The sequence below is a fragment of the Silurus aristotelis genome (genome assembly GCF_946808225.1).
Source record: "Silurus aristotelis genome assembly, chromosome: 16".
Taxonomy (NCBI): Eukaryota; Metazoa; Chordata; class Actinopteri; order Siluriformes; family Siluridae; genus Silurus; species Silurus aristotelis.
In genome coordinates this window covers 1,118,131-1,132,736 of record NC_139589.1, presented here as the reverse complement: position 1 = coordinate 1,132,736, position 14,606 = coordinate 1,118,131, and the positions used below count along the sequence as shown (strand labels likewise).

Sequence of the window (14,606 nt, the reverse complement as noted above, 5' to 3'; positions counted from 1 at the left end):
TATTGGGACAGCTGACCTTTCAACACCATACATGGTTCTTCTCCAAACTGTTGCCACAATGTTGGAGGGACACAATTGTATGAGACGTCTTTGGATGCATGAAATTTTCCCTTCACTCGAACTACGAGACCCAAACCTGTTCCAGCAAGACAATGCTCCTTTGCAAAAAGCAGCTCCATGAAGATCTGCATCCCATGGGTTGGAAGTGTGTGGAAGATCTCCTGCTATAGAGCTACAAAACCTATTGATCACCTTCGGGATGAATGTGAACACTGACTGCACCCCAGGAACCCCCTCACCTTCACACCTACATCACTACCTTTATTATGACTTTACTAACACACCTTCTTGTGGCTGAATGCAGCTCCACAAATCTCCAAAAAAATCTAGTGAAACATCTTCCCAGAAGAGTGGAGCTTATTTTAACAGCACATGAGGACTAAATGTGGAATTGGATGCTTAAACGATTTTATGGTCTGGTGTCCACAACAGGATGTTGTTCATTGTCTCCTTTTCTCTATGTCTGTCTCTCAGTTCCTCGAGCTCGCAGGTTCTCCTCAGGAGGAGAAGAAGACAGCTGGAGTCAGAGCATTAACAGAGTACACACTTCACCTTCTCACTTCACTGCTCGTTCACTTTGTTCGCTGATGATGTAATCTTTCTCTACACACTTCAGGGATTCTATCTTTCATATCGCTTTTCCAGATTCAGGCCGGGATCGGGAGGATGATCTTGAAGGAGGAGATGAAGGCACGCGCTGGTTCCTACGACAACGACCCTTGGGCCAGTGCACGCAACTCTCGCAGTGGGAGCAAAGAGACTCTGTCCGGTCTGGGCTACAGTAACACTGTTAACGGCTGTAAGACACACACACACACACACACACACACACACACACACACACACACACACAATACAGTTAAAAATATGGTGTACAATACATCAGTGAAGCTCTAGAGCATTTATTTATGAACATCAAGGTCTTAATGTGATGGTCAGCAGCAACGATTACACACACACACACACACACACACACACACACACACACACACACACACACACACACACACAGGGCTGACTGGAGTAATTTACTGTAATTTAAACTGCTCAAGTGAAGAAATGTAATCTAGAGTGCAGGAGAACGTTTATCACTCCATGATACGAGATACGCCCGAACGAACGTGTCTCGAATTCCTCTCTCTCTCTCTCTCTCTCTCTCTCTCTCTCTCTCTCTCTCTCTCTCTCTCTCTCTCTATGACGCTGCAGCAGCAAAGCAAAATTTTATTTTACAATTACATCCCACAGAGCTCATGAAGTAAACCTTACGGATTCTGAGCTTCTGTGAGCAATTGACAATGTCAAACAATGTTAATAAGCCCCGCCCCCTGCTCTAAACCCCACCCCCACCCCCATCAGTGTATCGTCTTTTCTTTATTTCCCCTCTGATTTTGTCCCCATCGTTTATTATTCACGAGGCAGAATGAAAGCCGCATTAACACTCATGACTCCGTCTCTGCCTGGAGATCATAAATATAACTCTTTATGTCATCCCTCTCTTCCTCTCTCTCTCTCCCTCTCTCTTTCTCTTTCTCTCTCTCTCTCTCTCTCTCTCTCTCCCTCTCTCTCTTTCTCTTTCTCTCTCTCTCTCTCTCTTGCTCCCTCTCTCTCTCTCGCTCTCTCTCTTTCTCTCTCACTCCGTCTCTCTCTCTTTCTCTCTCTCCCTCTCTCTCTTCCCCCCCCCCTCTCTCTCCATCTCTCTATCCAGCCCTCAGATCGCAGTACAGTGCAGACAGTGGTGAGTCATTAACAAAGCTCATGTCTTCTCCTCTCTCTCCCTCTCTCCCTTCCCCTGTCCTATTCTCACTTTTCCTCTGCTTCTTTTCTTTTCTCTTCTCTTTTTTTAGTTTAGTTCAGCTGTGCTTCACTGCCATGGATGTTTACTTTTTTCTTCTCATTCTTTTCTCTTCCACTTTACTTCCTCTTCTCATTCTCTTCTCATTATTTTTTCATTCTCTTTTCATTCTTTTCTCTTCCAATTCTCTTCTTGAACTCTTCTCGTTTTCTTCTCTTCACATTTTCTTCTTTTCTCATTCTTTTCTCTTCTCATTCTCTTTTCATTTTCTTAGAAATTCTTTGTTGTAACAGTTGTATTGTGTCTATTAAAATCTGATTAATTCTTCTATGTACGTTTGTATTAATAATTAATCTACGATTTTTAATACTTGATATAATATTCAGAAGAATATTACAGATTTAACAGTTCCAAGTGTATCGCTATAAGTGTGTACAGAGCGCCCTCTAGTGTCGGCCTGGTGTCTTTACACTCATCCTGTGGATAGTATAGAACAGTGTGTGTGTGTGTGTGTGTGTGTGTGTGTGTGTGTGTGTGTGTGTGTGTGTGTGTGTGTGTGTGTGTGTGTGTGTGTCGCAGATCCTTTCATCTCGAAATCAGCTTCATTGCCAGGTTATGGCAGGAACTGTATAAACAGGGTAAGTAATGGCACTGATCCTGAAATGCATCAACTGTCACTCAAAACCTTCATTCATATATCTTTAGGAGGCACTTTATACTGATCTGGGTCATGGTGGATCCCAGAAAAACTTTTGATAATTTAGCATCACCGATCCAATTATCCAATGGAAGGAAGTCAGAAGAACCTCAGAGGAACCTACACATATTCTCCACACAAACACTAAGCTCAGATTTAAACCAGGAACCCTGGAGCAGTGAGGAGACAATGCTACTAAACATTTGACCCTTATCAAGAACATCGACTTGCTAATTAGAAAAAGGAAACACCCCACGCATTTGCATAATGTAAAGTGATTGGCTGTTTGGTTTTATGATGCAATAACACACCTTCCTGTTCAATACTAAGATTTTCCAGTGGAGTTTTCAGTCACGTAAAATTCTGTTTTCCGAGTTATTGATGTTATTGTGAATAAATGTATAATTCATTGGACGCTGACGATCCGTTCACGCTCTTCTCAGCCACACAGCGCCGATTACTTCCACTACGACAGCACTGGTGCCGTAAACTGGGGATTCAGAGGTACGCATCTTCTCCGCCCTGCTAGTCTACCTCTGTATACTTACATGACAAAAGTATTTGCACCCCCGACCATCACAGCTGAATGATAACCGTATAGAACTTCCCTGTAACGCAGTTCCAGCATGACGACGCTCCTGTACACAGAACAAAGGTGTAAACTGGAGGAACTCAAGTCTAGACCTCCTCAGCCTCATTAAACACCTCCATGAATGAACTGGAATGGAGCCTCCTCACACAAATCCTCACAAATCTAACGAAAAGGAAAAAAAAGAAGAAAAGACTAGAGGAGTTTAACATAACCATATTGTATATAAAAAAACAAGAAGATAAAGCTTTGATGGTCCGGTGTCCACATACTTTTGGCTGAATGGTGTATATGAGAATGTGGTATGAAACATGTGTGAGCACTGATTCCTGCTGTTTTCTTTTATCTTCTCTGTGTTGCAGAATACAAGGTTGGCGATCACAGCTTCATACCCAAAAAAAAGCATTTTTAGCATTTTTGTAAAAAAAAACTAGTAGCAATAACATTTTTAAAAAAGAGGAAAAAAGCTTAAAGTAGCTATAAATAAAAGAGCAATCAACCATGCTAACCTTCGCTAGCTAACATAGCTAACATAGCTAGCGTGGCTAGTTATATTTCTCATGGTCAATTTCCATGCTAAGCTGTTTGCTATTTAAACCAGGAACCCTGGAGCAGTAAGGAGACAATGCTACTAAACATTTGACCCTCATCAAGAACATGCTGCACTGCTGATTAGACAAAGGAAACACCCCACGCATTTGCATAATGTAAAGTGATTGGCTGTTGGGTTTTATGATGCAATAACACACCTTCCTGTTCAATACTAAGTGGAGTTTTAAGTCACGTAAAATTAGCTAACGTGGCTAGTTATATTTCTCATGGTCAATTTCCATGCTAAACTGTTTGCTAGCATGATCAGGTTCCGATGCAGTGTAAAAAGCCTCGAATCTTTTTATGATTTTTGAGACAAATTAATGTTCCTTTTGTATGTAGATTAACTGTGAACAAACAAATCTATAAATGTCCTGATGCACATGTGTAGATTGAAAAATGCTCCTTTAGCATAAAGAACCGGCCAAGATCAAGTCGAGACCTGAGTCAAGCTCAAGTCCAAAAACGTTCCAATTCGGTTCGCTTTCAAGATTTTAATTCAGATTTAATTTTCACAAATTCTTCACCCAGAAACCTCCATTTGGAGAAATGATTTGTTCTTTAATCGAGCTTTCCTGAGGATTTGCTCAGAATTATATGGAATCATCCGGAATGGAACAAACTGATCACGTTGGTCATCACGTCACGCCAGTCGTCCTTCTCACGTTTACAGATTTATCCGTATCAGGATCTCATCGTCACGGTTCGAGGTCGTAACTCGCTGCCTGGTGACGTGGACAGGACCAGATTAGAGGTAAATCCCTTATACAGCAATGCAGCGCTAAAGGAAATGGAGAAAACGTGTCGATGGGGTGTGACGTGACTTAACATTTCCTCACGTGCTGCTACACCGGAATGCGTTTTATCCCTTTTAGGCTACAGTGTTTTTTTTTTTCAAACATTTACAAAACATATTCCTGTTCTCATTTACATCATTCATTCATCAGATTATTTTACTCTCCCTGAATCTTCTGGAGATAATTAGACCAAGAAACCAGAAGCTCCTCTAGACAGTTAGAAAGCACTGGTACTGGAGACTCCTTACCTTGTTAAAGATTCGATTAAATTCAATTGATTTCAATGTCATTTAATTTAGTAAATATAAATTTTTGTGTCATTGAATAGTCCCTATAAGTTCATCACTAATGATCAAGCCAGAGGTGACTCCTTCATGTGGTATGAGGAAGAAACCTAAGAGGAACCAGACTTATCCTCAACACCGAATGTCCATTTTTTTTTCTTCATCATTGTTGAGGTTCTCAGCTGTTTACTGATGGAGACTCGAGTGTCAAACTGTTCATGGTGATTGAACTATTTTAGCAGAACTGTTTATATTCATTACGTTCTAGATCCATATTTATGGTTCCACAAAAAACTCATAGATCTTTAGGGTGGTCATGTGAAACCATCCTCAGCTGCAGGAGGTGGTTTCCTGGTAAAGAGATGAGGCAGGTCCAGAAAGAAGCAAGGGGACTGGATCAAATAACCAAAACATCTCCTTAGAGAAGACCTGATCAGTGATTCCATGTTATCAGTCTGTTGAACACGTACAGCGAACGAGCCGTTACTATAGAAACGATAATGATCACGAGCGTGTTTATGTACATCTGGGATTTATTACTGCATTCTTTTTTTTATAATCTTCTGTCAAGAAGGTCAATGAAGAACTTTCTCTAAAAAAAAGACCTAAGATCTGACATGTGTTTAAAATTGGTCATTATGTGTTCACATTTCATAACCAAGATCAACACATCTGTGTAACGTCCATGTATAATGATCTCCTTCCACATGTTCCTCAAGAGACACCTGTCACCTGACGAGTTCTTCCGGGTGTTTGGGATGACGATGGCCGATTTCGAGCGCTTGGCGTCATGGAAACAGAACGAGCTGAAGAAGCAGGCGAGGCTGTTCTAGAACCTTCAGATGTCACCTCAGGACCAACGCGCAGGCAGCTCTTAAAGGTTCAAGCAGGACATCATGAAGCCTTCAGCTGATTCGCAAATGTGAAACGCAAACAGCTTCATAAACACTGTGTGTACACGTGTGTGTGTGTGTGTGTGTGTGTGGTTTGACTCTACCTCCTGCAGCATCCTTCAGGTTGAAACAGATGGAAGAACTTTATACCTTATTTGGGAGAAAGTGAGGTTACACCAGCGAGTGTGAGAAGAGAACGTCTGAGGAACGTCGTGTGGATGGAGGTCTTTTACAGCCATTACTTGTGTAAATTTAGCAAAAACCAAAGTCCAAAAGGAGTTGTGTTTCGAACCACACACACACAGAAGATCTGATCTGTCCGTTTTTTTCTTCGGTGGATGGAGGCAGAAGGAAATGTATGAATGAGTTTAATGGATCATGTTTATGGAGATAAGACGTGACTTGTTTCCGTCTTTTTCGCCTTAATTATCTTAAGAACAGCCTCATTTATCAAAAAAACATTTATTTGACCACAAATCAGACATGTTCATTTCACCTTTTCGACTCGATTGTGTGCTTTTTGCACATCTGAGTCCACATGCTGTTTATAATGAGCTCCACTCTTCTGGGAAAATGTTCCACTAGATTTTTGTGGAAATTCATTCATCCACATGGGTGTTAGTAAAGTCAGGTAGTGAGAAGGTGAGGGGGTCTGGGGGTGCAGCCAGCATTCACATTCATCCCGAAGGTGTTCAATAGGAGATCTTCCACTCCAAACCCATGGAAAGCAGATCTTAATGGCGCTGGCTTTGTGCACAGGAGCATCATGATGTTGGAACAGGTTTTGGTCTCCTAATTCAAGTAAAGGGGAAAATGTTGTGCTCCTGCATCCAGAGACGTTGGGTGAAGTTGGGTATTTGTGTATATTTCATTGTTCCATCATCAGAAAGTCAGACCTTCATAAAACTTATTTTTTTATAAAAAAAAAAAAGTGATATAAATCACTATTTATCAAATAAGTGATAAATAAGGTGATCAGAAGCAGGTTTACACACAGCAATGTTTTTTTCATTTCATTCTTCTGCAGCTTCTGGAGAAAAAGTGTAACAGCAGAGTCTCTATGACCTGTTCATTCCTTTGATCCTAATTTTTTAATCTTTCCTTCTTCCATCACCGTCTCATGTTCTGCTTATAGATATTAGTTGAGGAAATCTTGCCTTTTTTTTTAGACCCGATTACGATTATAGAGTTGAAGAAGCTGTAAAGGAAAATACTGTGTTCATTTTATTGAAGTAAAATGTTTAAACAATTTGTGTTTTTTTTTTTAACAAGAAACAAATCAACACACACGAGGAATTTTCATTAACATTCATGATTTTAATGGTTACAAATGAACGAAAAAAAAAAAACTAACTGCAGTTCAGTGCTTAACAAAAATCTCATAAATAACCCGACTGGATGGAGGAAAGTGTGAGAGGACGATCCCGAGTTTAGGAACGATCCCGGATGCGAAATGAGCAGACACGTGAAGAAAACGATGACGGGATTCAGACACTGTTAGAACCCGGGTCAGGATCCAGTCACAGCACAGAACCCCGGACATCCAGACGCAGAACTACAGGCCACCTACAGCCCTTCTTCATCTCATGGGTGTTTATCATGCTTGATTAGTTTAGCCTTTGAGAGAAGACATTCCGGCTCTCATGATCTCATCTACCATGAGGATGTTGTTAGCGATTATTGTGCTGAAAACAAGGAGAGATAAATAAATAAATAAAAGGGTTAGAGGTTCGGTCCAGTTCCCCTGATGTGATCATGCAAAAGAAACACTTGATTACTGCGTTAATGTAGCAAACAAACGATTTGAGCGAAATATTTAAAGTCAAATTATGTCTCTATGTATACAGCATTGTGGTGTGAGGGCGACCCCTTGTGGTTAGTCATAGCTGTAGCACAGTTCTAATACAAATGTAATGTACTCTTATGGAAATAATAAATGACGCTCATCCAGGGTCATACGTTTGAAGCGAAGGAACCGAACACGTTTTTTCTTTCTGCAGCTGCTGTAGATACCCGTCCCTCTCACTTCTCCCCAAATAACACCTTTTTTTTTGGATTGTACAGTGGATTTGTCAATCGCAAGATCAACAAAAGGTCCATCACTAATCCAGGACAACATACAGGTCCTCTAACCCCTCATTAAATGAAGATCTGAATACGATAGGACATTAGACAGTCAGGTTGAAGGTTTAGTGTGAGATCTCGCGTTCTACTCACCAAGAGTTAAGCAGCTGCTTCTTAACGCTGTAATTATCCCAGACGCCGGCCTCTCCTGCGAGCATGGGTTCACCTGAGAGAAAACCACAAATACTTACATTTCTTCATATTAAATGATTGAATACATTATGAGGTGTAGAGACACACACCTGTGTTCAGGTCTATACCGATCTGTCGTCCAGATTCTATATATTCAGTCTGCAGTTTTACCAATGTCTCCTGGGCATCATAGCCAGCACTCTGAGCCAAGACCTGCAAACACATGACACACAATTCTAAAGCGCTGTAAGAGCAAAACCGCTCTTCATTAAGAACGAGCTCCGGTTTTCAAAATAGAGAAATGTATTTATCGTTTATTATAATAAGTGAGGTCATCGTTACCTACACTTCGATAGGTTTCTTGTAAAAATTAAATATGAATAAAAATTTACTTTAAAACAGAACAAATGAAGCCAGGATTTGATGCTGTGAAATGTACGTTATTACACCATAAATTGGAAAAGAAAATAGAATTAAAAAAAAATAAATAAATAAAAACTCTCGCTCATTCTTTTAATGTTCCCGTACCTTCGGGATGATGAGCAGAGCGTCAGCAAACGCCTGCACGCCCAGCTGTGCTCGTCCTTTCACTTTGATCTTGTGTTTCACCAGAGCGTCAGCCACAGCCACCTCGAAAGCACCCGCTCCTGCTACCACGCTTCCTGTATTCGGGAGAGACGCTTATTTTTAATGCATTATTTTATTTCTTTTAGAAAAATAGTATTTAATATAAAAAACACAAATAAAAATCACTTATAAATCCATGTCTTTATGTATACAGAATTGTGGTGTGATAGCGGCCCCTAGTGGCTCATCATGGATATACCATTGTTACAATACAAATGTAATGAACTCTGATGGAATAAATCATCAAATATAAATTGTACGTTGTTTGATGTAAATCTCCTTTTTGAGGATACGAATAAGGAAATAAGACAGATCCAATATTGTCTATACAATTTATATGTAACAACACATAACGCTAATCGATTGTTCGCTTTTCCTCCATATCAGTAAATACACACCGTATTGTACCACTGTGATAAAAGGAGAGAGAAAGAGAGAGTAATATAGCATGGTGTCTGACTGCATTTACTACAGAAAGAGTAAATCAGAATTCGGCCATGCGAGAGACCCAATCGCGACTCCATTAAACACAGATTCATCCAAAGCGTTCTGGATAACTATATAAAGTCATCCCGTGTTCTTTAAATTAGAAACAAGAATATTTAGAAAGGTTTTGGGGTTTGTCTACTGCCTTTACTGCTTTTCATTCACAATGTACAGTCAGCCTCGGATCGTACCGTCCTCGATGGCGTTTTTGACGGCGCGCAGACCGTCTCTCACGGCGTCTTTGATCTGCATCAGCGTGTGTTTGTTCGGTCCTTTGACCAGCAGAGTGACCGAGCGTGGGTTCCCGCACTTCTCGATGAACGTGAACTTCTCCTCTCCCTGTTAGAAAACACACCGTTAACTCCCATCGTCAGCAACGAACCTCAGAAGATCCCAACTATCCACCGAAACCCCAGGCGGAGGTTAAAACTTACCAGTGTCTGCTCATAAACGAGACCGGCGTGGCCCAAACAATCCGGGGTGAGACTGTCTATGGAGTTCATGGCAGCACCACCACAGGCCAGAGTAAGTCTAAAAGAAAAGAGCAAGACGATAAAAAACATGAATAAACATCTTTTAATACTGTACTCTTTTTTTTTTTTTTCCCCATTAATCCAGACCAGGAAATCACTTTCTACTTTTCCAAAATACATAGGAACCCTGCTTGATGCTGATCAATTGTTCACTTCTCCCTCCAAATCAGTAAATACACAGGAATGTACCACTGTGCTATATAGAGGAGAAGAGAAGTACTCTAGCATGGTGTCTGACTGCATTTACTACAGGAAGAGTAAATCAGAATTCAGCCATGCACCACTGATTCCCTGTGGACGATTTTGTTCCGTACCTCTCCATGTTCCTCCTCTTCGCCCGACGCAGAGCCACGATACCTTCTTTAGCCAGAGCGTCCAGAGAGAACGGATCGATCCCCTGTGCACAAAAGCAGAACGCAGTCTAAACATCACGATGCACGTTCCAAGAGAAAGAAAACAATGTACTGGTCCCATGAATACATGTAGGAAGAACAGAGCATCTTCTACCGCAGAGGTGTAGACCAGATGTTACTGTAGCACAGTTCAAGACCATGGAGAGCTACAGAAGCAGCCATGGGTGTTCACTGTGCTGAAGTCTGAAAGGATCATCATCGATACAGAGCAGAACGTGAACTCGTACAGGTGACGTAAGGAAAGTAATGGGTGGAGTTACCTTCTGGTTGATGACCACGAAGCCCTTGTTGTTGTCAGCGCACACTTTGTTCTTCAGCTCGATGATCTTCTGCACACGTTCCTCGATGAACTTCCTCTCAGCCCTCACCAGCTTCTCTCTCTCATCAGCGCTCTTGTAGAAGAAGCCGGAGTTCACCTCGCTGGAAAAAACGATTTTCACATAGATTTAAAACTAAACTCTACATAAGCCCCGCCCCCTTTTCCCCATCTCATGCTTTAAAACTCGACTCAAATCGCAAATATTTCGAGTTCGTAATTAATAAGTCAGATGTACGTTTTCTCATATTCCAGAGAGACATTGCAGGTCAGGATGTAAGCGTCCTCCACTCTCTTCTTCATGTCAGGATGTCGAGCACCATGGTCCAACACCAAACCTCTGATCAACCTGAAAAAGAAAGAGGAAAAAGGGACTAAATTACCCACGCACGCACGCACACACACTCCAAATCCACCACTTGCACAATCGAGTTTTCTTACTGCGTATCGCACTCCGTTTTCTGTTTCATCTCCATGATCTCCACCATGTAAAGATTGATGGGTTCGTTGGGTCTCATGATGGCCAGGACAGCATCCACCACAGCCTGAGGAACAGCATACGCACACGTGTTACAAGACGTGCATCAACGATACACAAGACAATTACATACTCGTTTATAAAGAATTTTTGCTTAAAAAAATAAAATAATTTTTCCTCTGCATGATTTTACAAAAATCTTTTGTACAATAAAGATTTTGTACATTAAATGTATATTTTTTTCCTAAAAAAAAAAAAAAAAAAAAAAAGTGTTGCTTTTTATGATTTGATCTATTAATAGTTTTATTTATTTTTCAATAAAGTACAATTCACCAGTTTGAAAATGGAGGGGGGGGGGGGGGGGGGTTTGCATTTTATCCCCCAAAACTCCTATCGCATGAGAGCATCAGAAACAAGTCAAATCTGTAATTAATCAGATTTTGATTGATGTTTTAGGGTCAATATTGCGCTCTATTATTATTAAATGTAGACACTAATTAGAGACTACAATAGTTCTGTTACAATAAATGTACTGGTCCCATGAATACATTTAGGAAGAACAGAGCATCTTCTACTGCAGAGGTGTAGACCAGCTGTTACTATAGCACAGATCAAGACCATGGAGAGCTACAGGAGCAGCCATGGGTGTTCTCTGTGCATTCATCTCACCATTAGGTCATCACAATGGTATAAAGAGATGGAGGGATAAATGGATAAAGGGTGGGACTGAACAGAACAGATGGATATCAAATTGCTGGATGGAGGAACAGATTAAAGGAATGGGGAGAAAGGTAAAAGAGGGGTGAATGGATAGATATAGGGAATGTCTAAATGGATAGATGGAAAAAAGCAGGTGGTTGACAGATGGACAAGATGAAGGTGATGGATCCAGTGATCTTCAGGAGATGAATGGATTGATAAAGAGATGGGATAGCTAGATAAAGGGGATGGATCCTTTGATGAGGAGATTACAGATGTTCCTCACCTCTGTGAGCAGGTCAGCGAGCTCAGCGTGGACTTTAGTCCTCAGTGAGGTTCTGGCCACTTCAACCAGAGTCTCACGGTCCATCTCCTTGGTGACCTTCAGGTCCTCGAGCACAGCCAGAGCCTTCTCCTTTGCAGCCTCAAAGCCCTCCACGATGATCCTGGGATGGAGACCCTGAGCGCAACATACAAGACACAAGGTCGCTTATTCTTCCATCAGACATCCGATCCGTAATTCGGCGCAGAGATCGGATCGACACATTCTGAACAACATCGTAAGAATGGCGATCGTGCGAACCTCAGCAACGTAAACATCCGCTTGTTTAAGTAACTCTCCGATGATGAGGACGTTGGACGTGGTGCCGTCTCCGGTGATGTCGTCCTGCGCCGTAGCCACCTTAGCGATCAGAGAAGCTGTGGGATGCTGGATTTGCTGTGAGAGAAACAAAAATAAATCAATAAAAACAGGAACGCTTTCTTCATCAGGTCACATAGTGGCATTACAGCGTCGTCTCTTACCATCTCGTGCAGCAGGACATTGCCGTCTTTAGTGAGTTTGATGTCTCCAGCGCCGGACACGAGCCTGCGGAGGAAGAAAGTAAACCTTCCGGTTAAATGGTGGACGTTGTTTTGAGATTGTCCGAGAATCATGTTAAATGTACAGAAAACAAAATAACTATCGTCATTTTAGGTAATATTACAGTATTTAACTAACAGTCATAAAATCTTGGGGTAATGATGCTGATCATCATGGACCTCCAGCAGAGAGATTACAGATTATTATTATTGCAGGATTGATTGTTGAATTATGGCGACTCCTCACACAAATAAATACGCATTTGCGGTGCATGTATTCGATCCGATCCGCTTCGCTACAGGGCTTTCGGTTCACACGTGGACCGAACGCTATCCTTGTTTTACATGTGGAACGTAGTTAAAATCCAGGTTCCCGCACGAACGTATTAAGTTTGTTTGAGAAAGAAAAGAAACTACACTTAGCGTCACTGTGGACACTGGCAGCGTACAGGAAATACGATTTGTAGTGCGAAATAAATAAATAAAACCCACTGTTTACGCATACGCGAAATCGCCACCAATTCCATGTTAAAAACAGCCTAAAAAATCCTGACAATTTCACACATCAAAGGGAGTAAATGAATGAAGAATGTAGAACATATCTTTAGAAAATGAATTATTCAGTGTAAACAACATGCATGTATTACCCAAATAAGTTTAACAAAATAGAATTATTCCATTTATTAAATCCATTTTATCGATGACTCATTTTAAAATGAATATAATAGAAATGCATTGCATTAATTTGATTTATTCTATTTTATAAAATAGTATTTATACACACACACACACACACACGTGTGTAAATATACACACTTTTTTTATTAAACCAAGAAGGCATTTTATTTTAAATTGTTCAAAATAACTGTACAGAAATTGAACAGAAAAGTGAATTTCATGCACAGTTACACAGCAAATTCAGACTATTTACTATAAATCACACAAACTGAGGTAATGAATGGATAATAAAAATAAATAAATAAATAATAATAAATAAAAAAAACTGCTACATTTCCTGAAAATCTGCTCTTTTTCCAATGTTGACTTTTTCTAATCGATATTGTATTTTCCAAACCCATGCCAGAAATGTTCTCCAAAAAAAAAAATAAAACAAAGCAGTGTCTCTGGAAAGATGCAGGATTTCACTATACAGGGTTCTGGGTGGAGCAGAGAAAAGAAATAAAAGATCCAAAATATATTATAGCTATAATTTTATGTAAAAATCAAAGCATGAACTACACGTGCTTTAATAGTTTCAAAATCTAAAAAATGATTTCCAATCTAATAATCTGATACTGATCTGATTACTGTCTGCATCTGTGAGTCAGACGGACAGCTAGCATAGTGAGGGACCATGTGGATCAGAGATTTAGTCCAAACTAGCCATGCTAATGAAGCTAAAACAAGCAAAACTGAGGTAAAATATGCAAGATAAATAAAAAGTACTTTAACACTGGAACAGTATTCAAACCGGACGCACATATTAATAGTGCAGTGTGAAAATCCGCCATGAATTTATTTTATATAGATATATTCTGTACTAACGAACACAAAGAGCGATGCCAAATCGCGCTGTATCGCTCGCCAAGTGCACTAAAAAGGGCGCATGACACGTTCGACGCCGCCATATTTAGTGCGCCAGTATGTAAACCGAAAGCCGATTTGGGGTGCGGCCCGAGCACGAAACATGCGCGTGCGCTAGCCGGGGCCTTAGCACACGTTGACTCACATTTTCATGGTTCCCTTCGGTCCGAGATTGCTTCTCAGGACGTCTTGAAGCCCCCGAGCGGCGCTGATGTTCACGGCCAGGGCCGCCTGGGCTCTGGCGACCTCCGCTTTCGGATTAAGTGCTTTCACAGCAGACATCGTGACGCGCCTGAGCTTCTCTAGTCGGACCGGAGTGAGGCTCTGAACCGCGGAGTCACGCCTTTTCTAGAAAGCTCCAAAGCGAGCTCTTTTGGTACAGCCCACCGCGCGTTGCGTGCACGTCACAAGCACAGCGAGCTCTGATTGGCTAATAGCCACGTCTGTCATTTATACGCGGAAGTGTAGGCAAGATGGCCGACTTGCATGGTGCTGATGCTTAGTCAGCAACAATGACTATCCATAATGTGTACTGAAGTTAACAAGCTATAAAAAAATAACTAAAAATATAAACTTCTTAAATTGTGCATACTTCCCAAAATCATTCATCTATTCAACCCTTGTACTTTCAACACTTTTATGTCAATATC

At 41.0% G+C, this 14,606-nt stretch overlaps 2 protein-coding genes across 16 annotated transcripts in view; one reads left to right on the top strand and one right to left on the bottom strand.

The window, feature by feature from the left end:
* The window catches only part of LOC310738888 (actin-binding LIM protein 3-like), a 59,695-nt gene extending 52,743 nt beyond the window's left edge, over positions 1 to 6,952 (top strand). For 5 of the 14 annotated variants that reach the window (XM_083564356.1, XM_083564353.1, XM_083564363.1 and 2 more), the window contains 8 exons: positions 535 to 599; positions 706 to 859; positions 1,766 to 1,795; positions 2,432 to 2,490; positions 2,993 to 3,053; positions 4,403 to 4,483; positions 5,530 to 5,690; positions 5,817 to 6,952. In XM_083564356.1, the coding sequence (XP_083420482.1) occupies positions 535 to 599; positions 706 to 859; positions 1,766 to 1,795; positions 2,432 to 2,490; positions 2,993 to 3,053; positions 4,403 to 4,446 (413 nt within the window). In that variant the 3' untranslated portion in view covers positions 4,447 to 4,483; positions 5,530 to 5,690; positions 5,817 to 6,952. Of the gene's footprint in view, positions 1 to 534; positions 600 to 705; positions 860 to 1,765; positions 1,796 to 2,431; positions 2,491 to 2,992; positions 3,054 to 3,500; positions 4,484 to 5,529 lie in introns of all 14 variants that reach the window. The other 9 variants (XM_083564354.1, XM_083564361.1, XM_083564360.1 and 6 more) reach the window with 4 other exon arrangements.
* Positions 1 to 14,375, bottom strand: part of cct6a (chaperonin containing TCP1, subunit 6A (zeta 1)) — a 48,069-nt gene extending 33,694 nt beyond the window's left edge. Inside the window, exons 1-14 of one of the 2 annotated variants that reach the window (XM_083564372.1) lie at positions 14,102 to 14,375; positions 12,316 to 12,379; positions 12,095 to 12,229; positions 11,798 to 11,971; positions 10,776 to 10,879; positions 10,573 to 10,683; positions 10,279 to 10,438; positions 9,920 to 10,002; positions 9,507 to 9,603; positions 9,264 to 9,411; positions 8,488 to 8,621; positions 8,070 to 8,172; positions 7,921 to 7,993; positions 7,000 to 7,388 (exon numbers count right to left, since the gene is read on the bottom strand). In XM_083564372.1, coding sequence (XP_083420498.1) covers positions 7,316 to 7,388; positions 7,921 to 7,993; positions 8,070 to 8,172; positions 8,488 to 8,621; positions 9,264 to 9,411; positions 9,507 to 9,603; positions 9,920 to 10,002; positions 10,279 to 10,438; positions 10,573 to 10,683; positions 10,776 to 10,879; positions 11,798 to 11,971; positions 12,095 to 12,229; positions 12,316 to 12,379; positions 14,102 to 14,238 — 1,596 coding nt within the window. In that variant the 5' untranslated portion in view covers positions 14,239 to 14,375 and the 3' untranslated portion in view covers positions 7,000 to 7,315. Of the gene's footprint in view, positions 1 to 6,999; positions 7,389 to 7,920; positions 7,994 to 8,069; positions 8,173 to 8,458; positions 8,622 to 9,263; positions 9,412 to 9,506; positions 9,604 to 9,919; positions 10,003 to 10,278; positions 10,439 to 10,572; positions 10,684 to 10,775; positions 10,880 to 11,797; positions 11,972 to 12,094; positions 12,230 to 12,315; positions 12,380 to 14,101 lie in introns of those variants that run through there. The other variant, XM_083564373.1, reaches the window with a different exon arrangement.
* Between the last annotated feature and the right edge of the window lie 231 nt (positions 14,376 to 14,606).